Source organism: Ahaetulla prasina, chromosome 1 (genome assembly GCF_028640845.1).
Source record: "Ahaetulla prasina isolate Xishuangbanna chromosome 1, ASM2864084v1, whole genome shotgun sequence".
NCBI lineage: Eukaryota > Metazoa > Chordata > Lepidosauria > Squamata > Colubridae > Ahaetulla > Ahaetulla prasina.
The window spans coordinates 950,517-975,589 of record NC_080539.1 but is presented as its reverse complement, the minus strand read 5'-3'; the positions used below and the strand labels follow the sequence as shown (position 1 = coordinate 975,589).

Here is a 25,073-nt window from a genome sequence, read left to right as displayed (position 1 = left end):
GTAACTTTTATAGGGACCATTCCTTTCCGGCTACGGGTGTGTCTGTTTTATATTTTGGAGGATGGAGCTGTCCTTCCCCATCAGGGGCCTTGGGGATGGCCATGCCGAGCCGTGCCATCCTCCCCCTCCTCTTTTTCTGCAGGGGCCTCCATGTTGCAGAAGCTGATCGAGGAGACAGACAAGTTTGTGGTTTTCACCGAGGAGGAGTCGGGGGTCAGTGAACAGCTGTGCGGGATCGCAGCCTGTCAGACTGATGACATCTTCAACCGCAACTGCCTGATTGAGCTCGTCAACTGTCAGGTCTTTGCGTTTTGCTCCACGCGAGAAGCGGCCTCTTTAAGACCGGTGGACTTCAACTCCCAGAATTCCCCAGCAAGCACATGGAATTCTGGGAGTCGAAGTCCTTAGAGCAGAGGGGTGCAGTTTTGCTTGGAGACCGGAGAACTTCAGCTCCCAGAATTCCCTAGCCAGCTTTCCTGGCTGGGGAATTTTGGGAGTTGAAGTCCCAGGATGGGCGCCCCTGCCCTGCCCTGTGCCTGCTGCTGCAGTAAAAGCTGCCCTCCTCTGATCCAGACAGTTCTCAACTTGCGACTGGAATTGAGCCCAAAATTAAGGTCTGGAGATCTTGTATATGTTAAGCAGGCCTCCGTTTGTTCATGTCCAATTTTACGACCCTCCCTGTGGTGCTTGTTAAGTGAATCCCACAACCATTAAGCAAACATCATGCTCATTGACTGCATTCATTTTATACAGTGTGTGTTTTTTTGTCGGAATAACAATACCAGAAACCAGCAAAAACAATTAAAAACCACGACACGTAACCCCAAGATGCTGTCAACGAGCATCAAGTCTGTTCGGCAACTGTTCAAAGTTACGACAAGGGTGTTGTAAACACAGACTTAAAATCAGTCTTTTGAAGCCGTTGAAATGCTCCCGCGAGCAGAATTTCGTATTCACCTCCCCGCCCCGCCCCCCGGCTCAAGCCCCAAGATATGAGTCTGGGTCAGCCTTTTATTTATTTAGAAAATGTAGATAGCCGCCTACTTGGTCACAGAGACCTTAGTGGTTTACAAACAATGAAAACACAGTTTATGGGGGGGGGGAAATTAAAATTAAAAGAATAAAATATAAAAAACAATACAGGTAATCCTCGACTTAGGACCCCAATGGAGCCCAGCATTTCGGTTGTTAGGTGAGACATTTGTTCATTAGGTCTCACTTTGTTTTACGACCTTTCTTGCCACAATTGGGAAGTGAATTATGGCAGTTGTTAAGTTAGTGAATCCGGCTTTCCGGTTGAGTTTGCTTGCCGGAAGGTCTCAAAAGGGGGATCACATGACTCCGGGATACTGTGACCGTCATAAGTATGAGTCAGTTGCTAAGCATCCAGATTTTGATCACGTGACCGCGGGGATGCTGCAAAGGTCGTAATTGTGAAAAAAGGTCCTTAGTCACTTTGAGTGGTCACTAAATGAATGGTTGTAAGTCGAGGACTACCTGTAACTCCCCCCCCCCATGCCCTGCTGGGCAGAAGAGTCCTGTGCTGCCCCACATGGTCGCAGGGCACCTTGCAGTAACTGCCTCCCGTCTTCCGTCTCCCTTCCAGATGGTTCTCCGTGGGGCCGAGACGGAGGGCTGCGTGATTGTCTCGGCTGCCAAAGCCCAGCTGCTCCAGTGCCACCACCACCCGGCCTGGTACGGGGACACCCTCAAGCAGAAGACCTCCTGGACATGCCTGCTGGACGGCATGCAGTACTTCGCCACCACCGAGAGCAGCCCCTCCGAGCGGGAGGATGTCCAGCTCTGGCTGGAGGTAGGGCCAATGACCGTCCTGCTTCTGGTCAGAGGGGGGTGGACCCATTTCTGACCCCGAATAAGCCAGGCTGGGCTGCAGCTCTTGGTAGAATGGGGGGGAGGCTAAAGACCATCCCCGCTTTGCTCTACGCAAGTTGCTTGTCCAGCATTCCAAGTAACACACCCGTTGTAAACAGAACTCCGAGGCATAGATTCCTCAAAGAACAGTTTTATTTGGAGATATAATATTGGCACAGGCTGGTGAAAACCGACTCTGAGAGTTCCCGCAGGTTTTACCTAATTAAAAAGTGAAACTCCCCCCCCCAAAAAAATAAGTCCCATTGTCCAATGGGTGCTGGCTGTTTGCCTGGTTACTTCTCTCTTCCTCCTCCTCTCTCCAGCCAGCTGCTGGAGAAACTATTTTGTTTTGGCTACAAAACCCCAGATATCTCTACTCCCCCCCCCCTCTTCCCTCCCCCTCTCTCATCTCTATTGTGGCAAGCCTCAAAAACAGCCTCAGTCAGGCCAGCTTCAGAGTTGGCAGCTTGGCCATCTTGGTATCACTTTATAAGGCTTTGGTAAGGCCACCCTTGAAATGCTGCGTCCAGTTTTGGTCACCATATTATAAAAAAGATGTTGATACTCTAGAAAGAGTGCGGAGAAGACCAACCGAGATGATTAGGGGATTGGACGCTAAAACTTACAAAGAAGAACGGTTGCAGGAACTGGTTATGCCTAGTTTAATGAAAAGAAGGACTAGGGGAGACATGAGAGCAGTGTTCCAATATCTCAGGGGCTGCCCCAAAGAAGAGGGAGTCAAACTATTCTCCAAAGCACCTGAGGGTAGAACAAGAAGCAATGGGTGGAAACTGATCAAGGAGAGAAGCAACTTAGAACTAAGGAGAAATTTCCTGACAGTTAGAAGAATTAACCAGTGGAATATAAGTTGTGGCTGCTTCATCACTGGAGGCTTTTAAGAAGAGACTGGAGAGCCATTTGTCTGGAATGGTACGAGGTCTCCTGCTTCAGCAGAGGGTTGGATTAGAAGACCTCTAAGGTCCCTGAATTGGGAACTCTTTGTCCGCAGAGAGCAGGCTCTGTCCTGCATACACGGCTCAGCCTGGGTCTCTCCCTCAGTCCTTGCTGACCGTGTGCCCTCCTTCCCCTGCACCCCCCAGGTCAAGAACATTGAGGAGCACCCGCAGCGCACCCTGGACTCCGTGCAGGAGCTGATGGAGAGCGGGCAAGCTGTGGGTGGCATGGTCAGCACCACCACAGGTCAGCAACCAGCACCTGGCGCTAGGACTGGCACGGGGAGGGGTGCGCAACCCCCCAAGAGACACCCTTCTGCAGGAGGCGGTGGGCCAGCCGCGATGCCTCCTGCCAGATGCTCAGGCCGGGAGTGCCCCCAGCATCCTGGGCACTTTGCTGGGCACTTTGCTGGGCACTTTGCTGTCCCCGGGCACAGCTGCCTCCCTTCTCCCTGCCAGATTGGAACCAGCCGCACGAGGTGCAGCCCACACAGCAGGTCCAGCGCATCATTTCGCGCTGCAGCTGCCGCATGTACTACATCAGCTACAGCCACGATATCAACCCCGAGTTGGCCACTCAGATCAAACCGCCGGAGCTGCCTGCCAACCCCGAGAAAGACGATCTTCTCAAGAAGCAGGAAGGTGGGCAGCGGGGGGTGGATGCCGAGGGTCTTGGGAGGGGGGCTTCTTAGTCCAGGTCACCTCTCCAGCCACGATACCAAAAAGTCCAGCCACGATACCAAAAAGATGCTGAGTGCAGAGAAGGGCAACCAGGATGTTGAGGGGACCGGAGACTGTATAAGAATGGTTGCAGGAACTGGGCCTGGCTAGTCTAGGGAAGAGAAGGACCAGGGGAGACAGGAGAGCATCTTCCAGTATTTGAGGGGCTCCACAGAGAGGAGTTGGGGGTCAAGCTATTCTCCAAAGCCCCCAAAGGCAGAATAAGAAGTATCGGGTGGAAGATCAATAAAGAGAGATCCAATCTGGAAATCAGAAATTTCCTGACAGCGAGGACAATTAGCCAGTGGAACAGCTTGCCACCAGAAGTTGTGGGTGCTCCAACCCTGAAGACTTTCAAGAAGAGACCGGACAGCCACTTGTCTGAAATGGTATAGATAGGGTCTCCTGCTTGAGCAGTGGGCTGGACTAGAAGACCTCCAAGGTCCCTTCTAACTCTCTTCTTCCTTGCAGGAGCCGTGGACACCTTCACGCTGATCCACCATGACCTGGAGATCTCCACCAACCCGGCCCAGTACGCCATGATCCTCGACATCGTCAACAACCTCCTGCTGCACGTGGAGCCCAAGCGGAAGGTACCTGGGGGGGCGGGGGGGGCGGGATGCTGATGTTGGGAGGTTCTTGAGAACTTTTGCCTTTTCCTCCATGGCTTCCCTGGGATGGTTTGCGGATGAGAGGAGGGTGACCCTCCCTTTTTGTGCCATCCCAATAACCCTCCAAGGTGCCCGAAAGGAGGGCAGGTTGTGTTTGCTGGAGGCCAGGGGCAGAAACGGCAATTCCACCTTCGGGATCCAAGCGGTGCAGAACGCTGGGTCTTGTAGTCAAAGCAGCAGCTGAAGGAGAGGGGCCGAGGACAACTCCCCACAGGACAATTTAACAATTCAGTTTAATTATTTAAAATAAAAATAATTATAATTATTGTCATTCAGGTTTCATTCTGTCCTTCCTTTGGCATCCCTTCTTTAATGATGCTATTCGGCCATTTGTGGGCTGTTAGTGTAACCCTCGCCCCGTGGCAAGGTGGCCGTGGCAAATTGCCCGCAACAGATTGTCACAGATCCCTCAGTGCAATCGGCTCTCAGGGGCCCAACCCACCGTGGGACAAGGGTTACACTAATATAGAATAGAATTTTTTATTGGCCAAGTGTGATTGGACACACAAGGAATTTGTTTTGGTGCAGATGCTCTCAGTGTACATAAAAGGAAATGAAAAAAAACCTTCATCAAAGGTACAACATTTACAACACAAATGATGGTCATAGGGTATAATTTAACCCTTAATGATAGTAACAAAAAGTTACAGTCATACAGTCATGAGTGGAAAGAGGTGGGTGATGGGAACGATGAGAAGATTAATAGTAGTGCAGATTCAGTAAATAGTTTGACAGTGTTGAGGGAATTATTTGTTTAGCAGAGTGATGGCATTTGGGGGAAAAACTGTTCTTGTGTCTAGTTGTTGAGGTGTGCAGTGCTCTATAGCGTCATTTATATTGAAGAAATGGTGGAACAGAATCAATAAAGAACGGACACCAAAGGAGGGACGGGATGAAATGGGAACGGCAAAGAATGACAATGAATTTTAAAATTATTTCAGATAATTCAACTGACCTGTTGAATTGTCCCACGGTGAATGAGGGGAGGGAGGTAGAAGACATTCCATCTTAGACTCCTTGGTGGGAGGAAACGTTTCAGCCTGGTGGTCTCTACTGGCTGCTTCCCGAGACTAGAGAAGGGAGTCGGGTGCAATTCTTGTCATATCAGCAATAAAGAAAACCACTTTGGCCCATTGTGGGAGCTGTTCTGGTTGCTTCTGCCTTTTGGGTTGGGTGTGTGTGTGTGTGTGAGAGAGAGAGAGAGAGAGAGAGAGAGAGACGTCTGTGAGCAGCATCTCCCCCTCCTTGGCACTTCTGGAGGAGGAGGGGTCTTTTCTACCCCGCGCAATTCCCACTGGCCTGATCTGCCTTAAAAACCGACCGAGGGTTTTTTTCCCCCCCTCCTCCCTCTCCCCCCAGGAGCACAGTGAGAAGAAGCAGCGAGTCCGTTTCCAGCTGGAGATCTCCAGCAATCCGGAGGAACAGCGTAGTAGTATCCTGCACCTGCAGGAGGCCGTCCGACAGCACGTGGCCCAGATCCGGCTCCTGGAGAAGCAGATGTACTCGGTCATGAAGGTGGGCGCATCGGGGGATGGGGCTGTGATGGGGGGAGGCTTCCTGCGTGGCCCTTGGGGAGCCTATGTGTGACCCCCACACACACACACACCCCTGTCCGCCTTCTCTCCCCAGTCCTTGCAGGACGATGGGCGGAACGAGTCACTGCTGGAGCACAACCAGAAGCTGCAGCAGCAGCTGAGCCAGGAAAAGGCCACCTTGCAACAGGAGAGCGAGGACCTGAACATCCTAATCAGGTATGGGGACTGGGGAAGGGGGGATCGTGGTCCAGCCAAGGGGAAGGGGCTGGCTGCTGCTTACAATTTACAATTGTAAAATTGTAAATTTTTAAATTATCGGCCATTTATTAATAGTTTCTTTTAATTTCTTTTAATTGTATATACTCTGTATTTTATTTCGGCTGTACACCGCCCTGAGTCCTTCGGGAGAAGGGCGGTATAAAAATCTAATAAAATAAAAATAAATAAATAAATAAAATTCTGCTACCCACAGAGGCCCCGGGGGGGGGCCTGCAGGGAGCCCACCCACCCAAGGGGGCCACGGCCTCCGGTCTCCAGAGATAGCCGTTGGACTATGTTAGACTGTCCCACCTGAGGCGGTGGGATGTACAGATAGTCTTTAGAATGAATGAATGAGCTGCAAGGGACCTTGGAGGTCTTCTAGTCCAGCCCCCTTCTCAAGCATGGAGACCCTACACCATTTCAGACGATCGGTGTCCAATCTCTTGTTAAAATCATCCGGTGATGGAGCGCCCACAACTTCTGGTGGCAAGCTGTTCCACTGGTTAATTGTCCTCACTGTTAGGAAGCTTCTCCTGAATTCCAGGTTGCTTCTCTCCTGGATTAGTTTCCATCCGTTGCTTCTTGTCTTTTCTTCTGTTGCTTTGGAAAATAAGTTGACCCCCAAATCTTCTCTGTGGCAGCCCCTCAAATATTGGAATATTGCTATCATGTCCCCCCTAATTCTTCTTTTCTCTAGACTGGCCAATCCCAAATCCTGCAGCTGTTTTAGTCTCCAGGCCTTTGATCATCTTAGTTGCTCTTCTCTGAACTTCTTCCAGAGTCTCAACATCTTTTTTATAGTGTGGTGACCAAAATTGGTAGTGTTCAGGCGTGTTCCTTGAGTTATGACCACAGATGAGCCCCAAAATTTATGCTGCTAAGCAAAATATTTGTTAAGTGAGTTTTGCCCTATTTTATGACTTTTCTTGGCACGGATTCGCTTAACAAACCATTGCACTTGTTAAGTTAGTGACACGGTTGTTAAGTGAATTTGGCTTCCCCATTGTCAGAAGATCACAAAAGCTGATCGGGACACCGCAACCGTCATAAATACGAACCAGTTGCCAAGCCTCTTAATTTTGATCATGTGACCGTGGGGGCGCTGCTGCAACGGTCGTAAGTGTGAAAAAGGGTTGTAAGTCCCTTTTTTCAGTGCCGTTGTAGCTTTGGTCACTAAGCGAGTGGTTGTAAGTCGAGGACGACCTGTCTCTCTTTTCTCAGGTGCTTTAAGGACTTCCAGCTGCAGAGGGCCAACAAAATGGAGCTGCGCAAACAGCTGGAGGACGTCAGTGTTGCTCGCCGGACCGAGTTCTACTTTGCCCAGGCCCGCTGGCGCTTGACCGAAGAGGACGGGCAGCTGGGCATCGCGGAGGTGGAGCTGCAGCGCTTCCTCTACAGCAAGGTGAGGCCGGGGGCCAGAGGGGCTGGAGGGGGGGGGGGCTTGGGCAGCCGGGCCAAGCCAGCTCCGGCTGCTGCTGACCGCTCCGGCCTCTTGCAGATAAACAAATCGGACGACACAGCCGAGCATCTCCTGGAGCTGGGCTGGGTGACCATGAACAACCTGCTGCCCAACGCTGTGTACAAGGTGGGTGGCCGACCCACTCCCCCCCCCCCTCAACCTCCCTTGGCCTTTGGGGGAGGAATGAGAGCCAGCGGGTCACTCCTGCACGGCTGCCAGGGGACCTCTGGACCTGGATGGGACAATTCCCCACGGGGCAATTCAACAATGAAACTTTATCATTTCAAACAATGAAAAAAAAGTTTTTATCATTCCCATTTCATTCCGTCCCTCCTTTGGCACCCTTTCTTTAATGATCGATTCTCTCACCATTTCTTCAATATTCGTGTAAATCTTAGAGATCGTCAAGAATATTCGTAACTTGTAGGTTTTGGCGGGGGGGGTGTGTGTGTCTGTCCTCCAAGCTGCCTGTTTTGCTCCCGGATGTTCCGTTACCAAACTAGGTGGCCTCTTCAGGGAGGTTTTGGGGTGAAGCGTCTCTGGGTGGAAACGGACTATCGGACAACAGAACTGACCACCTGCTCACCCCTTCAATTCTGCACCTCACACGGCCTCCAGTCAAAACTCACAAGACCAGAATCGGCTTTGTGATTCATCCAATCACAACACCCAGCACCCATATAAAAGGACAAGACACCCCACCCCGAAATCTCACTGAGCAGTCACCTAGAGCCCCTCTAGGCACACGCAGAGCGCATACGAGCAAGGAGGGGGCTTCCCCCATGCAGGGAGGGATTTTGACCCCCTGGTATGTCCCCTGCAGGTGGTCCTGCGGCCCCAGAGCGCCTGCCAGTCGGGACGCCAGCTGGCCCTGCGGATTTTCAGCAAGGTCCGGCCACCGGTGGGCGGCATTTCCATCAAGGAACACTTTGAGGTGAGAGGGGCTGGGTGCGAGGGCTGCGATGCCCCCACCCCTTCCTTTTGCAAGTGGGGAGCTTAATCTCTCTGCCTCCCCCCCCATCGCAACCAGGTCAACGTGGTGCCGCTAACCATCCAGCTGACGCACCAGTTCTTCCACCGCATGATGGGGTTCTTCTTCCCCGGACGCAACGTGGAGGAGGAGGAGGTGGGCGACGAAGAGGACAAGTCCAAGCTGGTGACCACGGGTGGGTGAGCGTGAAAGGGACACAACCTCCCTCCGAAGGAGGCTGCCTGCGCCTCTCTGCATGCTTCCCAGCTGGGTCCCGGGGGAGGGAAGGGCTCTGGGAGCTGAGAGTTTGTGCGTGAATGAAGGCGAATCTACGTATCCCAGGATGATGTCGCAGGATCCAATCCGGGTCGGTCACCAGGACCGGAAGTTTTCGTTTTCCGAGCTTCTGGACTCATGCTGGAGCCCATCAGGGAACGTCCGTGGCTCCTTGTGTGTGGTTTTTAATCTAGTAGAATGTTGATGGCCGGCTATTAAGTGGTTAGTCATTGTTTGCGCTCAGGTCTTAAGTGCCTGGTAAGGTGGTGGTAAATCAGCATTTTAACGTTTTTATTGGGTTATAAAATAAAATAAGATGCAGAACGCAAAAGTAAATAGGAAAACGGTGGGAAGAGAAGTGAGGGAGGATACCAAAAAAAAAGAAAAAGAAAAATGGACTTCTGATTCTCTCTGTTGCAGTAAAATAAGGTATCAATATTACAACTTTTTGGGGTTTTTTTTCATAATAACAGAAGGAAGCCATTTCTAAAGATCTATCAATCTAATCCAGGACTCTCCAACCTTGGCCACTTTAAGACTTGTGGACTTCAACTCCCAGAATTCCTCAGCTGCTGGGAGTTGAAATCCACAATTCTTAAAAGTGGCCAAGGTTGGAGAGCCCTGATCTAATCGGCAAAACCCAAAATCAGAGTTTCCTTCTTTTCCACTTCAAGCGCAAAGTTCAGAAGCGGTCTCCACGTGGAAAGAAAAGTCCTTATATTCTTTTCTTTAATCAAAATAATCAATTCAGCCAACTGTAAGTCAGCGCTCCTATTGACTGACAAGGTGCCCGTTTCTCCCAGGCTTCAATCATTTCCCGGGCTGTTTTTTGTCCCTGCTCGGCCAACAATCGTAGTAGCTGCAAAACCCGAATGCCACGTCCTCGTCCATTGCAAACGAGGCTACCTGTGAGTTCGGCTCTCCTCAGCTGATGGGAGTTTCTCTCCTGGATGTGCAGGCATGCCAGTGGTCAAGCCGCGGCAGCTGATGGTCTCCGAAGACTCGCTGGGCTCCGGGAAAGGCATGGGCCAAGGGCTGAACCGGACATCAGGGGTCAGGCGCTCCTTCCGCAAAACACCCGAGGTAGCCGCCGTTGTGGGACTTCTTGATCTGACTTGGTCCTTGGCCAAGCAAAGCACCCTGGAGGACTCTTGAGTCCAGAGACGCGTGTGTGTGTGTGCACGCATGGCCTTGCTTCCTCAGAGCCCAGCGGTGTCCTCACCTTCTCTGAGAGACCATCTAGAAGGGCCCTGGGGTGAGGGCGAAGGCGGTGGGGGGAGAGGCCGCCCATCCTCAGCCGCGGACACTCAGGGGGGACTTTGGGCAGTGGCTCTCCAGCCTCGCAGGGGTGTCGGGGGGCCTCCATGCAAGGTGCGGAGAGAAGGAGCCCAGTTGAGCCTTAATGCAGACCTGAGCAGGCTTCCTCCTCCGTCCATCCGTCTGTCTGCCCATAAACTATACAGATAGTCCTTGACTTACGACCACAACCGAGCCCCCAATTTCCATTGCTAAGCAAGACACTTGTTAAGTGAGCTTTGGCCCATTTAATGACCTTTCCTGCCACTGTTGTTAAGTGAATCACTACAATTGTTAAGTTAGCAACACGGCTGTTAAGTGAGCCTGGCTTTCCCCTTGACTTGGCTCGTCAGAAGGTCACAAAAGGGGATCATGTGACCCAGGGACGCTGCAACCGTCATAAATAAGAGTCAGTTGCTAATCATCCAAATTCTGATCGTGTGACCCTGCAACGGTCGTCAGTGTGAAACACGGTCCTAAGTCACTTTTTTCAGTGCCGGCGTAACTTGGAATGGTCACTAAATGAACTGTGAGTTGAGGGCTACCTGCGTGGTGGTCTTGGGGCCTCTCCTGCGGCAGCCTTGCCAGGAAAGTCGGGGAGCCCCTGGGCGCAATGCGGGGGGTGCTGGCCTGGCTCTAATGGCCCTCGTCCCCCCCACTTCCCCCCCAGTACCCGGTGGACGACATTGACAAGATGAAGGAGCGGGCGGCCATGAACAATTCCTTCATCTACATCAAGATCCCGCAGGTGCCCCTCTGCGTCAGCTACAAGGTGCGTGGGGGGAGGGGGGGCAGTCGGGGTCAAGGGTCGGCCTATTCTGCTTATTCTCCCTCCCTTCTTCTGGTGGCAATAAGTTCCACCGGATTGCTTTTGTTGGAAAGAGATGGAGGTTGTGTTGATTCACTGCCTTGGGGGGGGGGGCTGCTAGGAAAGAGTGGGGGGGCTTCTGGTTTCTGAATCCACCCCACCCACCCCCGGTCACTGCAGGGAGAGAAGAACAGTGTGGACTGGGGGGATCTCAATCTGGTGCTGCCGTGTCTCGAGTACCACAACAACACCTGGACGTGGCTGGATTTTGCTATGGCGGTGAAGCGAGACAGCCGAAAGGCCCTGGTGGCCCAGGTAAGGGAGGCCGGAGGGCCAACAAAGCCCATCCTCCAGGCCAAGACTGTAGAACTGCCCCCTGTTCCTGGCACTGCCACCCCAGGCAGCTGGCAAGCTTTGCAGGGGTGCCACGCCTAATGCCAGCTCTGATACCCGATACTTCTGGCTGGGCTGGGGATTATGGGAAGATGCATTACCTGGGATGGGTAGAAAGTGGGTGAAAGCCTGAGACACGGGCTCAACTCCATTCTTTCCTCCCACCCTTCCTTCCTCTCATACATCTCTCCTTCCTCTCTCCCTCCCTCCCTCCCTCCCTTCTTCCTTTCTTCCTCCATTCCTTCCCCCTTCCTCCCTCCATCCTTCCTTCCTTCTCATCTTCCTTCCTCCCTCCCTCCCTCTTGTTCCTGCTTCCTTCCATTCTTCTTCCATTCCTCCCTCCCTCCCTTCTCATCTTCCTCCCTCCATCCTTCCTTCCTTCTCATCTTCCTTCCTCCCTCCCTTCTCATCTTCCTCCCTCCCTCCCTCCCTCTTCCTTTCTTCCTCCCTTCCTTCCCCCTCCTCCCTCCATCCTTCCTTCCTTCCTCCCTCCCTCCCTCCCTCTTGTTCCTGCTTCCTTCCGTTCTTCCTCCATTCCTCCCTCCGTTCCTTCTCATCTCCCTCCCCCCCTCCCCCCCCAGGTCATCAAAGAGAAGCTGCGCCTGAAGCCAGCGGTGGGCACGGAGTCCCGGGCGAGGCAGGAGAGCAAGCTGGAGGGGCCGGTGCAGCAGCAGGAGGAGGACGAGAAGGCCCGGCTGCTGATCGGGCTGAGCGTGGGCGAGAAGAACCCGGGCAAGAAGTCCATCTTCAGCCGGCGCAAGTGAGGCCACTAGGCCGCCAGGCGGGCACCCAAGCCGGCCGGCTGCCCCGCCACCATCGTTGCCTGCCCTGCCGGGGTCCGGCCTGTGGGCGCTCTTGGGCACTGTTGGCCAGACACTGGACTCCGGACTGAAGGGGCCCCGAGGGCCCCAGACACGTGTGGGACCAGGCCACGGAGAGGGGGGGGGGGGTCCTCCGAAGGCCAGGTAGTGGGGAAGGGGAGGGAGAGTTTAAATAACAGAGTTTATCATTTGGAGCCGTCTCCTGTCGTGATTCCTCTCCTCCCCCACCCCGAATGTGCCAAGGGGGACCGTCCCCTCCCCACCTCGTGCCAGCCCCAGACTCTCCCCACTCAGGTCCCCCCTCCCCTGCCTCTTGGGACTGGCTCACCCACCTCCTGCAGCCTTGGGGAGCCCTGGGGGGAAGAGGGCGGGTGGCTTCTGGGCTCTTCAGCCAGAACCCCTGATCGACCGACAGCAATTCGTTCAGTGACTGTTCAAAGTTACAACAGCATTGAAAAAAGTGACTTACGACCATTTTTCACACTTACGACCGTTGAAGCATCCCCACGGTCGTCACATGATCAAAATTTGGACGCTTAGAAACTGACTCCTATTTATGACGGTCGCAGTGTCCCAGGGTCACACAACCCCTTTTGTGACCTCTTGGCAAGCAAAGTTAGTGGGGAAGCCGGATTCATTCAACAGCCGTGTGACTCACTTACCTGCAGTAATTCACTTAACAGCTGTGGCAAGAAGGGTCGTAAAATGGACCATAATTCACTTAACAAATGTCTCGCTTGGCAATGTGACTTTTGGACTCAATTGTGGTTGTAAGTCGAGGACTGCCTGTCTTCTGAAGCTGAGAAGCAAAGTGTGGATCACCCACTTTGGACCTCTCGGAGTCTGCCCAGAGCAGGGGACCCTCCTCAGATGGGCAGGGGGGCCCCCCAGGACTCTCCAAGTCCCGTCAGTCAAGACTGCTGGAACTCGGCCACCACGTTCCTCCTCTGAGCTAGACAACGCCTTAAATAGGCACCTTACGGGACAGGCAGTCCTTGACTTAAAGCAATTCGTTTAGTGACCGAAGTTACAACAGCACTGACAAAAGTGACTTTTGACCGTTTTTCACACTTAGGACCATTGCAACATCCGTCACCTGATCAAAATTCAGACACTTGGCAACCGACTCACATTTATGACGGCCGAAGCGTCCCCGGGGTCACGTGATCCCCTTTTGCGACCTTCTGACCAACAAAGTGTGCAGGCGGGTCCTTGGGGGGGAACAGACCCCAGACAACTGAGTGCACCCCCTTCCTTTCACGGGAGGCTGCTTGGGGGGGGCAGAGACCTTAGGAAGCCCCTGGCTCTCTTTTCCTCACCCCCCCGGAAACTTTTGGAGATTCCTTTCCTTCTCCTCCTCCTTCACCTTCTTTTTCTTCTGCCTCTTCCTTCTCCTTCCTCCTTCTTTCCTCCTTCCTTCCTCCTCTCTTCTTTTTCCTCTTCCTTTTCTACTTCTCACTTTCCTTTCTCCTTCCTTCCTTCTTCCTCGTCGTCTTCTCCTCTCTTCCCTCCTCTTCCCCTTTCTCCTCCTCCTACTTCACCTGCTCCTTCCTTCCTTCCTTCCTCCTCTCTTCCTCACCTTCATCCCTCCTCCTCAACTCTGTCCCTTGTAGCACTGATGATGTTCCCTAGTTGGGTCACGCAACGTCTGCAAGGAAACAGCCAAACTCGGAGAGCGCCGAGGACCCCCTTATTTCAACCTTGAGCTACAAATATTCTCCGTTGTTGGCAGTTTTTGCCTGTTTGCATAAAGACCCCCAGAGACTGCCTAGATGCGGCTTGTAACTTTCCCACCAGAGTCTCCAGCCAAGCCATCCAGCTGTTGCACTGCAGGTCCCATCGGCCCCAGCCAAAGGCATTGTAGTCCAAGCGACCGGAGGGAAAGTACAGCCAGCCCGAGTCTGCGCCCGCGGGCGCCAGCAGGGATTTAGAGGCGGGGCGGGAGCGGGTGAGTTATGCAGCAGGGGGCGTGGCTTGGCTGCACGTAGCCACTCCGGTGCGAGCTCCAGAAGGCCCCGCCCTTTGGGCGGATTTTCCCAGCGCGGGAACGTCTTGAATGCCGACTAGGGGCGGGGCCTCCCAGGCGGGAGGGCGGGGCGGCCCCCCTGGGTTTTGCATAAGGGGCGTGGCCGGAGGGCTGCCGGCGGGGGATTAGCGGCGTGGGGCTTTACGTAAGCGGGATTACCGCGGGGCCTCCGCTCCTCGGAGAGCGCCCACCGGCCGCAGCCCAGATGGGGGCCGCGGGCAGCAACCCCGCCGGGGAGCCGGCCGAGCGGGGCTTCCCCCCGAAGTTGCGGGTAAGGCCAGCAGAGCACGTGCAGAGCGCCTTCTGCGCCCCCGAATGGGGAGGGGGTCGCGGCTCCCGTCTCCACCCCCCCGCCGAGGAAGCCCTGGGGAGGGGGGGGTCCCGGGGTCGCCCAGCGGCGGGGGGGCTGCATGCCCGGGGCAGCGGGGGTCTCCGGAGGGCTCGCTGGCTTTTCCCCCGCCCGGATTAAGACGAGACCAGGAGGGGGGGCTTCAGCTGGGAAGGGGATCCCGGCCTCGGAAGGGGCGCCTGCTGGGTGCGGAGCCCCTCCTGGCCCCCCAGCGTCTCTCCCGAAAGACCCCCCCCCGGCCTCGGCTGCTTCCGTCCAAGAGGGGGTCTGGGAAGAGGATGGGCATTGTAGTCCAGCCGGCTTTGCGCAGAGGGAGCCGAGCTGGGCTCCGGCGTTCCTCCGATTTTGCGCCCTCTCGAAAACCTGCGCTGCCTCTGGATCCCGCGCAGCGAGCGGTCTCTGCGGAAGCGGGGCTCCGCTCTGCGCCCCTCCCGCTCGCTGGGCTTGGCTGCTTCTCCCGGGACCGGCCTGGAGCCTCCCTGGGGGGCGGCTAGTCTTCCCTGCCTCCTTTCCTTCCTTTCATCCTCACAACAGCCCTGCGAGGCAGGCAGAGCCAGACGGGCGATGCTTTGTGGCCAGCTGGGAAGGGAAAATGTGGCATGAAACGATATTCATGGAATTATTTCCGTGGCCCGCTCCTTCCGTGGCACTAACCAGGGCAGAGCAGGCAAAGGGGCTTTAAACACACACACACACACCCCTCTTTAGCCCGTCAGTTTTTGGGGACACTAAATGACCCCATTTGGCTTGCAGCAGAACCTGGAGTGATGAAGAAGGCAAAAATGAAAGCCCCCCCCCCAAAGTGTAAAAGTCGGCTATGAGTCTTGGAAGCGATTCCTGCCCAGCTGCCTCTCTCACTTGGGGTCACCAGCTTCCTTTGAACCCCCTCTTCAATTGAGGCAGGGGTCACCAGCTCTTCCTACTTGCTACTTTCCCCAGCACAGGAATGGCGGAGACACAACCTCTATAGGCGGGGAACACACTCACACCACTCTGTGAGATGACTAGAAACCCCCCCCCCCCGCAGGAAAGACCCCTTGGTTCATCCCTGAAATTTTGCTGGAGGCATGCTGGGCTGGCTGAGGAATTCTGGGAATTGAAGTCCACGTCTTAAAATTGCCAAATTTGGAGACCCTTCCCTTACACACATACAAATACTAAGCCCTTACCACACAGTAAAAAAAGTTGGAGGGAGAAAAGGGGCTGCTTCCCCCACCCAGTTCCTTCCTCCTTACCTGTCCTTCAGTGGTTCAGGCCATCAGGGCTGGGTGGGCTCTTAGACTGGTGACATCTGGAGGGGGAATCCCCCAGGAGAGGCTGATAGGGTCGGACTGGATGATCTCTACAAACTTCTGAGTCCCCGCAACAGACCCCACCCACAGCAAGCAGTGCTGGATGCACACAAGACACAGATGGACTCCAGGAAGGTATTCAAAATAAAAAAGAGGAGGGGGCTTCTGACTAAAGTCCTTGCCCCTGTTTGGGGAGCATTTTCCCCCTTGATCGGGCTGATTTCAGATGATCCTGGATCGCTCTGCCTTTTATTATTATTCTTATTTATAAAATCTATAGGCCGCCCATCTTACCTCATCATAACTCTCAGAGTTTTAGAATCATAAAAAATAAATACAGAAATTAAAAACATAATACAAAATCCAAAACATTATGGCCAATTAACAGATGGGAGCAGGATGGGAGCAATGGGGGAAGGTGGGAACTTTCATTGCAGGTTTTTTCTCTCCTGTTGACCGTTTTTGGGGGTCCCATGTCAGGCAGAGCCCCTCATGCACCCCTGTCCCCTCCGCAGGGCCACGGCACAGGTGCCCTGCCCGACGCTTTGTGGGTACGAAGTTGGAAACGCCTCCTCTCCCACCTGGGTGGGACTCTGCTGGGTCTGGAGCAGGCCTTGGCCCCCCAAAGCCCCCCGAAAAGAGAGCTGGCGCAGGGGGACAAGAAGACCCCCGATATGGCGGGTGCCGAGTGGCCCACGGCCCCCCACGCCTCGCTCTTCCTGCCGGAGTTTCCTGTCCAGCCTCCACTGCAGCAGCAGCAACTCAAGGTGCGTGCCCGGATTCAGGAGGCGGGGAGGGGTCTTGTGGGGTGGGGGGCTCGGCCGTCACCCCTTTGCCTCTCTCTTGCCAGATTCTGGGCTTCCTGGCCAAGGGCACCTTTGGGACCGTCCTCAAAGTGCTGGATAGCTCTCAAGCGAAGGTCTTTGCGCTGAAGGTGAGCCTCCATCCCGTCTCCCACCCCCCACCCCCATTAGGGGTCTCAGGCCCCACTCATCCCCCCATCGTGTGTCTCCCACAGGTGGTGCCCAAAGTGGAGGTGCTTCGCAGGGACAGCGTGAGGCAGTGCAAGGAGGAGGTCAGCATCCAGGTGAGGCTGGGGGCCTTGGGGGTGGGCTGGGGGCTGGGTGGTGTTATATTCCGGGGGGGGAGGCCACAGGGGGCAGGCCACCTAAACAGGGGTCTCAAAGCTGCTGAGAACCTCCAGCAGCAAAGCTGGGCTGGCCATTTCAACTATAATAGAATAATAGGATTGGAAGGGGCCTTGGAGGTCTTCTAGTCCAACCCCCTGCACTAGCAGGAGATCCTAGAGGCTCTTCTGGATATACTACACCGTGACCCGGTTGGCAAGATGGGGAATATCATTCTGGCTTACTCAGCAGGGCTGTTGTAAGAATCCATTGGTGTTTATTATTTATTTATTATAGGTTTGCCCTGCCTTGATTGCTTCATAAGTAACTCAAGGTGGCCAATGTATCATCTTCCTCCTCCTATTTTTCCCATCACAACAACCCTGTGAAGTAGGTTGAAGCCAGCTGGCTTTCATGCCCAAGGGAGGACTGGAACTCCCAGTCGCCTGGTGATTGACCTAAAGTCACCCAGCCAACTTTCATGCCTAAGGCAGGACTAGTTATCTCGTAGCCCGTAATTGAAATCAATCACTAATCAATATTGCTTTATTATTTGATAGCTTTTACTTTTATTTACTGTATTTATTAAACCTATATTGCCTCTATCTCAGTCTGAAAAGCGACTCTGGCAGGGGGTGACAAAGACAGATAGAAGAGAATGGTGCCACGAGTGCGAATTTACCAGACCCGGGTGCTAAAACCCGTTTCATATACATATTTCAATATTCCCAGCAGGTTGCAATAATTAAATTTCAGCACAGGGAGCGCCTTTAAAAACAAACGCTGGACTTTAATGACCCACCAAAGGCCATTGAGAAGGACCCCACTGGTCACTCTTAAGAGGCGCTGGTTCTAAAGGCAGTGCCCCATAGACTCTATCCCTGCCCCAGTGATGCACAGCTTGAAAGGGGGGTGGGTTATCATCATCATCGTTTAACGACCCCATAATCCCTTGCGGGGTGGAGTCTGGGCAACTGAATGGAATTAGCAGAGAGTTTACTGGCCGGATGCCCTTCCTGTTGCCAATGCAGAGTTTTGTTCAGCAGATAAATTCTCATTGTGCCCAGGGAGAGAAATATCTACCTAGGATTGAATTTACAGCCTCCTGATTGTGAAGCGAGAGCTGGTCCCTGTTGCAGATGTTAAGTCCAGTGGTTTTTAAAGAATTTAAAGGGGGGAGGGGAATCTTAGCAACTGGAAGACCCGTGGACTGCAACTGCAACCCAGAATTCTGGGAGTTGTAATCCAGAGGTCTTCCAGTTGTTAAGATTGGGCTCCCCTGGTGTAGCTGGCTGGGGAATTCTGGGAATTGAAGTCTTAACAGTTGCCAAGCTTGTTTTTTTACACAATGCACATTTGCCGGGGGAGGGGACGGAAAGAAAGCCTCCCCCCACCCCCCCGAAACAGCAGCCTGAAATTGTCCTACTTTTCTATGGAGTACGCACAGAAGGCAGCTGCTTGGAAGCGTGCCAATTTCTCGCAATTCCCGTGGCCTTTATTATTTAACCGGGATGTCCTGTTGTTGTTTTTTAAAGTCCCCATTCTAGACACACACACACCAGCCCAAGATAGTGAACCCCCCAAATCTGGCTGGCTCTGACCCCCCGTTTCTCTTCCTTCCCCAGAGGCAGGTGCGCCACCCGTTTCTCCACTGTTTAGGAGACAGCTGGCAGGGGAAACATCATCTATTCATTAGTGAGTGAGCATCGGGGGGGGGGGGGGGCGGGGGGGCTTAGCTAGCCTAGAGACCCCCCCTCTTCCATTCCTCCCACATCCCTCTGCTCCTGTGTGTCCCCTCCCCCCCTTTCCACAGCACGCTCCAATCCCCCCTCCTTGGTCGGGATCATAAGGATTATTCCCTGCTTTCTGCAGCCATAAATCTCCCCCCCCCCCGCCTCCGTTCGGCCAATCCCTTCGATCTGCGGATTGTCCTCTATCTTTTGCAATGGGGTGGGGGTGGGGGCGGCAAGGAGCAGGATGAGCTGCCAGGCGTCTTGAGTGAGGGGTCTCTGTTCTCTCACCCCCCCCCACCCCTTGCTTTCCAGTGTGCAGCTACTGCAGCTCCGGGGACCTCTTCACGCTGTGGAAGACGGCCGGGCCATTGGCCGAAGGTGCCATCCGACTCTTTGCCACGGAGCTGGTGCTGGTGTTGGGTGAGTGAGTGAGGGGCTGCCCCAGATGCTGCCCTCTCTCGGGCCTGCCTCAGCCCTATATTCTTATTTTTCTGCTGGTTATCTACCTGGTATTATAAATCTTTTATTATAATTAAGGGTATTATAAATCTTTACTTGTATTAAGTGGGGCAGTGCCCAATGCAGGTGCAGCCCTACTTAATACAAGTATAAATCATCATCTTTATTTAATGACCCCCATAATCCCTTGCGGGGTGAAGTCTGGGCAACTGAATGGAGCTGAATGTTTACTGGCCGGATGCCCTTCCCGTCGCCAATGCGGAGTTACATTCAGCAAATATATATTCTCATCGTGCCCAGAGAGAAATATTGGCCTCTACCTAGGATTGAACTCAGCCTCCAGATTGTGAGGCAGAAGTTCCACCTCTAAGTCGCCACACCGCTCCACTTATTACAGCATAAATAATAATAGAACAATAATAGAATTCTTCATTGGTCAAGTGTGATTGGACACACAAAGAATTTGTCTCCGGTGCATAAGCTCTCATTGTACATACAAGCTATAAGTGATAAATTATCATCACAGTCATTGTAAAAATTAATTGCAAGAAGCAGAAGGCGTACAGCTAGTACTCGCATGAGCCCCAGATTTCCGTTGCTTGGTGAGACCGTTGCTAAGTGAGTTTTGCCCCATTTTGCAACCTCTTGTGCCGCAGCTGTTAAGCAGATCGTTGCATTTAACAGAATCACACAGTTTTAACTTTGAATTGACTTTGCTGCTCGTCGGAAGCCAGCTGGGAAGGTCGCCCAGGGCGATCACATGACCCTGGGATGCCAGAAAAGTCATAACTGCAGGCCGTTTGCCAGGCACCCAGATTTCGATCACGTGACCGTGGCGATGTTGTGACTTTTGAAGTTCCTCGCATCTGTCAGAAGCTGGGATGATGGGATGCTCTGCGTTCTCTTGTCCTTGGTGCTCTTTGAGCTGGGTGGTTTTCTTGCAGATGTTTCATGACCCAACCAGGGAAGGAGGAGTAAATTGAGGGCAAATCTCCTTCTCTTCTAACCATGATAACATTACCTAGTTCGGTCGTGAAATGTCTGCAAGAAAAGAACCAAAGATCAGAGAGCACCAAGGACCCCACAGTCCTCCCCCTCCTCCTCTCCACACAACCCCACCTCCTCCTAGCACTGATGATGTTACCTAGCAGGTTCATGAAATGCCTGCCAGAAAACCCCCAAGACCCCACAGTTCAACCCCGAGTTACAAATATTCTCCTTTAATGAGGCTCTTTTCTTTTGCAGCCTATCTTCACAACCAGGGTATCGTGCACCGGGACATCAAGGTACGGGACCCTCGCCTCGTTTCCTGGCGTGGGCTCAGGGGCTGGGCTGGGCAGGGCAGGGCAGGGCAGCCCGATTCCCAACTAGCTGCAAAGTATTTGCCCCCTATATTGTTGGCAGCCCCTTAACCAAGCGAGCACCCTCCTTGAGCAATTCTCGACCCCAGGAGGAGAGGATGTGGGGCGGCAGGAAATTAATCTGGGCTCCGTCACTTCATTTGGACTATTATTATTATTATTATTTTTGCTTTCTTTGCAGATGGAAAACATCCTTTTGGATGAACAAGGTAAGGGTGGGAGGGGGAAGAGAGGGAGGGGAGGGGTCTTTGGCTGGCCTCGCAGCCTCATTTGGGACCTCAGAAGAGGCTGGTTAGAGAGCTGACTTGGCTGCAGGGATGGGCAGTAAGTGGAACGCCCGCCAGGCAGTTGGGAAGGCTGCAGGAGGCACATGCCTGGTCCCTGTGATGCTGGGATGCGCCAGTCTTAAACCAGCTGTTTAACCAGCTGTTCTCCAGCCCAGGAAGTCCATGCTCTGAAAAAGAGACTCCTCCCGTCCCCCAGAGGTGAGTTTCAGCAGGTTCTGACCACTCCCGGAGAACCGGTAGCGGAAATTTTGAATAGTTTGGAGAACCAGTAGTAAAAATTCTGACTGGCCCATCTATTCTCTGCCTCCCATGTCCCAGCTGATCGGGAGGAAATGGGGATTTTGCAGTAACCTTCCCCTGCCACGCCCACCAAGCTACACCCACAGAACCGGTATTAAAATTTTTGAAACCCATCATTGCCCTCCCCCCATGCATGTGGGCAAAAGCAGGGGTCTCCCTTCTGCCAGGAGCCCCTTGGACCAGGGATGGGGGGATTATGGCGACTTGGCCACCTGTGGACTTCAACTCCTGGTCCAACCCATTCAGAGAGACCCCAGCCATGATTCCAAGTTATGACCTGCCCTTCCCCCCCAAAAGCAGACTTGTGACCCAGATTGTTGGGCTGCCTCTGCGGTCAGTCACTCTTCGGACACTTGGCACCCCAGCCGTTTGCAGCATCCTATAGTCACATGACCACATTTTAGGACAGTGAAAACTGGCAGTTCCTTCCGGTTTTCAGCAAAACTGAGCCCGTGGGTTCGCTTAACGACGCAGCGTTTGCGTAATGATTGCTGCAAATTTTAACATTATAAATTTTTAGCACTGTTATGGCTTACGACTGTTGTGTTAGGACTCTTTTAAGGTCATAACTCGAAGGTTCAGAAATTCTGGCAGCTGAAGGCCACAAGTCAAGTTAGGTAGTCTTCGACTTACAACCGTTTGTTTAGTGACCGTTCAAAGTTACAACGGCACTGAAAAAAGTGACTTCGGACCGTTTTTCACACTTAACCACCATTGAAGCATCCGGTGGTCACGTGATCAGATTTCGGACGCTTGGCAACTGACTCACGTTTATGACGGTCGCCGTGTCCCAGGGTCACGTGATCCCCTTTTGTGACCTTCTGACAAGCAAAGTCAACGGGGAAGACAGATTCATTTAAGAACCGTGCTATTCACTTAACAACTGCAGTGATTCACTTAACAACTGCAGTGATTCACTTAACAACGGTGACAAGAAAGGTCATAAGATGGAGAAAACTCAACAAATGTTTTGCTTAGTGACAAAAATTTTGAGCTCAATTGTGGTCATAAGTTGAGGACTCCCTGTTGTTGATCTCTCTGTTTTATGCCCCACCTCGGCCAGGTCACCTGAAGCTGGCTGATTTCGGCCTCTCGCGGCATCTGCCGTGGGGCAGGCGAGCCTTCACCATCTGTGGGACCCTCCAGTACATGGGTAAGGCAGTTGGCAGAAGAGAAGGGGGCAGCTGGGAGGGGTCACCCGGGCAGCCAAGATCACTGACCCTCTGCTCTTCCCTTGGGGCAGCCCCAGAAGTGCTGAGTGGTGGTCCATACGCCCACGCTGCCGACTGGTGGTCCCTGGGGGTGCTGCTGTTTGCAATGGCCACTGGACAGGTGAGGAGAGGAATGGGGAGGGGTCTCTGGGCACCCCAAAAATCTGCCTCCACCATCAGCCAGCCAGATGGAGGTTTTCAAGATCAGACAACCATTTCTCCGGGGTTGAGTGAGGACCCTTAAACCTTGGCCAGGGGGTTGGGCTAGATGACCGCCAAGATCCCTAGAATTCTGCTAAGCGCCAAAGAGACAGAGAGATGCAAGGGCTGAGCCATCATGGCTCCACTCTGGTTTGTTTAAGCTTCTTTGGTGCCGATGCCAACTTCTATCGTTCTGCCTGGCTGGCCCTCAGTACCGTGCCAGGGAGTGAAGGGGAGGGGTCCGCTGCCCCCTGAGTGGGGTGAACGGGGTCTTTGTCTCCCCAGTTCCCTGTCTCCCCGGAGCGAGACCACCTGGCCATGTTGCGGAGCGTGAAACGCAGCACATACGCCATCCCGGCTGGGCTCAGCTGGGGCCTTCGTCTCCTGCTCAGCGAGGTGAGTTTCCTTGCTGCCCTCTCCAAGCCCCCCAACCCATTTGCATCCTCTTCCCTGGAAGCCCCTCTCCCCACCCTCCAAATCTTACCCCCGAAATCTCTGGGGCAAGATCCAGCTTGCAGTGGGGGGGGTTTACGGGAGTCCTTCGGCTAAGTTGGAGAAAGTGTACCAGCTACAGCCTCCCCCCCCCCCGGTCCCCCCTCCCGTCCCCACAGGATTGAGGAAGGCCCAGACCTGAACAATTCCTGCTTATGTCAGCATCATCGAGGTCAGGGGTCTCCAACCTTGGGAACTTTAAGACCTGTGGACTTCAATTCCCAGAATTCCTCAGCCAGCTTTGCTCTAGGACAGCTGTTGAAGTCCACAGGTCTTATAGTTCCCAAGGCTGGAGACTCCTGATCCAGGTGGTTGCCAGGTAACCCCCTGCCCCCCTCTCTCTCCCCTCAAAGCTCTTGTGCAAGGACCCTCAACGCCGACCCTGCCGTCTTCACCACTTCCATGCCCACCTCTTCTTCCGTGGCATGAGCTTCGATGCCGACACCCTCAGGAAGCAACCGGCAGATTTCGCCCTGGGCTGGCAGCAACTCCAGAGCCCCCCAATGGAGCCCGCTGCCTTCTTGGAGTTCGACTGTGATCTGGGCGGATCCTGAGCCACCGGCATTCCCAAGGGTCACAGCGCCCCAGCGGTGCCTGCGAGACACTCTTGGCAGGCGCATCTTGGCACGGCTCCTCGGGCCGAAACCCCACCGTAGACCCCCAAGGCGGTTCCCCCGTTACCACCAGCAGGATGTGGGCACCGGTTTTCTTCTTTCCAGCCCTCGTGGAGCTTTTTGGGAAGGCTTGGGGTGGGGTGGGGACCACCAAGATTGGGGGTCGGAAGAGGCAGATTTGCAGAGCAGGATGGGAGGAGGGCACCCCAAAGGATGGGAATATTCTCTTCTTCCTGCTGTTTATATATTGTTACAGGTAGTCCTCGACTTACAACAGTTCATTTAGTGACCAAACAGCACTGAAAAAACGGACTTGGGTCTTAAGGGACTTAAGCCGGATTCACTTAATAGTCGTGTTCCTAACAATTTCAGGGATTCATTTACCAACTAGGGCAAGTAAGGTCGTAAAATGGAGCAAACTCACTTAACGATGGTTTTGCTCAGCAATAGGAACTTTGGGCTCAATTGTGGTCGTAAATTGAGGACTATCTATATTGGTTCAGTCTTCTTTTTACCAGTTTACAGACTACATCCATGCTTTGCAGTGGGTTTTGCTCTCTGTCTCACAGCGGAAATCTGTTTTTGGGGTCTCTGCAGGGGTCCCTGCTTGGTCTTCAGGGGGAGGGGAAACTGTTCAGGGTCTGGGGGTGATACTCAGGGTTTACAGAATAAATAGCTCATTCTAATCCAGGGGTCTCCAAACTAGGAACTTTAAAATTTGTGGACGTCAGCTCCCAGAATTCCCTGGCCAGCTGGCTAGGGAATTCTGGGAGTTGAGGTCCACAAGTCTTTAAATTCCCACGGTTAGACACCCCTGGTCTAATCCTTGTTTAAGTTGCTTAAAAATAAACCAGCAAAATGAATCCCTTGCAATCTGCTGAGCCAGGTTTCTCTTTAGGATTTAGTTTTTCACACTTTCTTCTTTTTCCCCACTTATGTTGATGTTGTATCAAGTATATGTTAGCACACACATATATATCTTTTCCCGTTAGTTCAAAGCAATAAAAGACTTTTCTAAAAGCGTCATTCTTCCGTTTTCTGTCTTCTGTTTTCCCCAGCGCAGAGGAGGCATTTCCAGACCAAACATTTGCAGATCCAAATTGGCCTTAGATTTATTTATTTTTTTTGAGGGGGGGGGGGGAAAGGAGAACGGGACTACAGCTCTTTTACAACCTGTGGACTTCAACTCCCAGAATTCCTGGGAGGCTCTAGGGATTCTGGGAGTTGAAGTCCACAGGTGGTAAAATTGCCCTAGCTTGCTCACTTTCTGCCTTGAGATTCTTTCCCTGCACACTTGCTCCAATTGGTCACTGAGCCGGAAAAATCATTTTAAAATTTTATTGTGCCGTTTCAGCTAAAAGAGGGAAAAACGGGACAAAGGCTGAGCTTTCCGTTTTATCATGTGTTCAGTAGGATAGAAAGGACAGAAGAACAGTGGATTGGATCCAAAAATGACCCCACCCAGTTATATCAGAGATATAAAGGAATTGGAAAGGGGCCTTGGAGGTCATCCAGTCCAACCCCCTGCTCAAGCAGGCGATCTTATCCCATTCCTGACAAGTGGCTGTCCCTCTCTTCTTGAAAGC

The 25,073-nt window shown here is 53.2% G+C and overlaps 2 protein-coding genes across 5 annotated transcripts in view; both read left to right on the top strand.

Moving 5' to 3' along the window:
- BLTP2 (bridge-like lipid transfer protein family member 2) overlaps positions 1-12,163 on the top strand; it is a 36,561-nt gene extending 24,398 nt beyond the window's left edge. Inside the window, exons 25-39 of one of the 2 annotated variants that reach the window (XM_058163920.1) lie at positions 143-300; positions 1,607-1,813; positions 2,973-3,072; positions 3,285-3,467; positions 4,017-4,138; positions 5,576-5,731; positions 5,846-5,967; positions 7,234-7,414; positions 7,511-7,597; positions 8,295-8,405; positions 8,502-8,637; positions 9,676-9,800; positions 10,684-10,785; positions 11,002-11,136; positions 11,796-12,163. In XM_058163920.1, the coding sequence (XP_058019903.1) occupies positions 143-300; positions 1,607-1,813; positions 2,973-3,072; positions 3,285-3,467; positions 4,017-4,138; positions 5,576-5,731; positions 5,846-5,967; positions 7,234-7,414; positions 7,511-7,597; positions 8,295-8,405; positions 8,502-8,637; positions 9,676-9,800; positions 10,684-10,785; positions 11,002-11,136; positions 11,796-11,978 (2,108 nt within the window). In that variant the 3' untranslated portion in view covers positions 11,979-12,163. Of the gene's footprint in view, positions 1-142; positions 301-1,606; positions 1,814-2,972; positions 3,073-3,284; positions 3,468-4,016; positions 4,139-5,575; positions 5,732-5,845; positions 5,968-7,233; positions 7,415-7,510; positions 7,598-8,294; positions 8,406-8,501; positions 8,638-9,675; positions 9,801-10,683; positions 10,786-11,001; positions 11,137-11,795 lie in introns of those variants that run through there. The other variant, XR_009152801.1, reaches the window with a different exon arrangement.
- A 136-nt stretch (positions 12,164-12,299) lies between these two features.
- RSKR (ribosomal protein S6 kinase related) lies at positions 12,300-24,502 on the top strand. Of its 3 annotated transcripts, none has more exons than XM_058163921.1 (12): positions 12,300-14,332; positions 16,218-16,469; positions 16,553-16,636; positions 16,721-16,789; positions 18,455-18,524; positions 18,875-18,982; positions 20,267-20,307; positions 20,564-20,591; positions 22,033-22,122; positions 22,213-22,301; positions 22,667-22,777; positions 23,227-24,502. In XM_058163921.1, exons 1-12 carry the CDS (start codon positions 14,267-14,269, stop codon positions 23,425-23,427), a joined length of 1,209 nt encoding a protein of 402 aa, XP_058019904.1. In that variant the 5' UTR covers positions 12,300-14,266; the 3' UTR covers positions 23,428-24,502. The 3 variants fall into 3 exon arrangements, with proteins under 3 accessions (XP_058019904.1, XP_058019906.1, XP_058019905.1); XM_058163922.1 differs by lacking the exon at positions 12,300-14,332 and adding an exon at positions 15,508-15,837; XM_058163923.1 differs by lacking the exon at positions 16,553-16,636.
- The last annotated feature ends 571 nt before the right edge of the window (positions 24,503-25,073 follow it).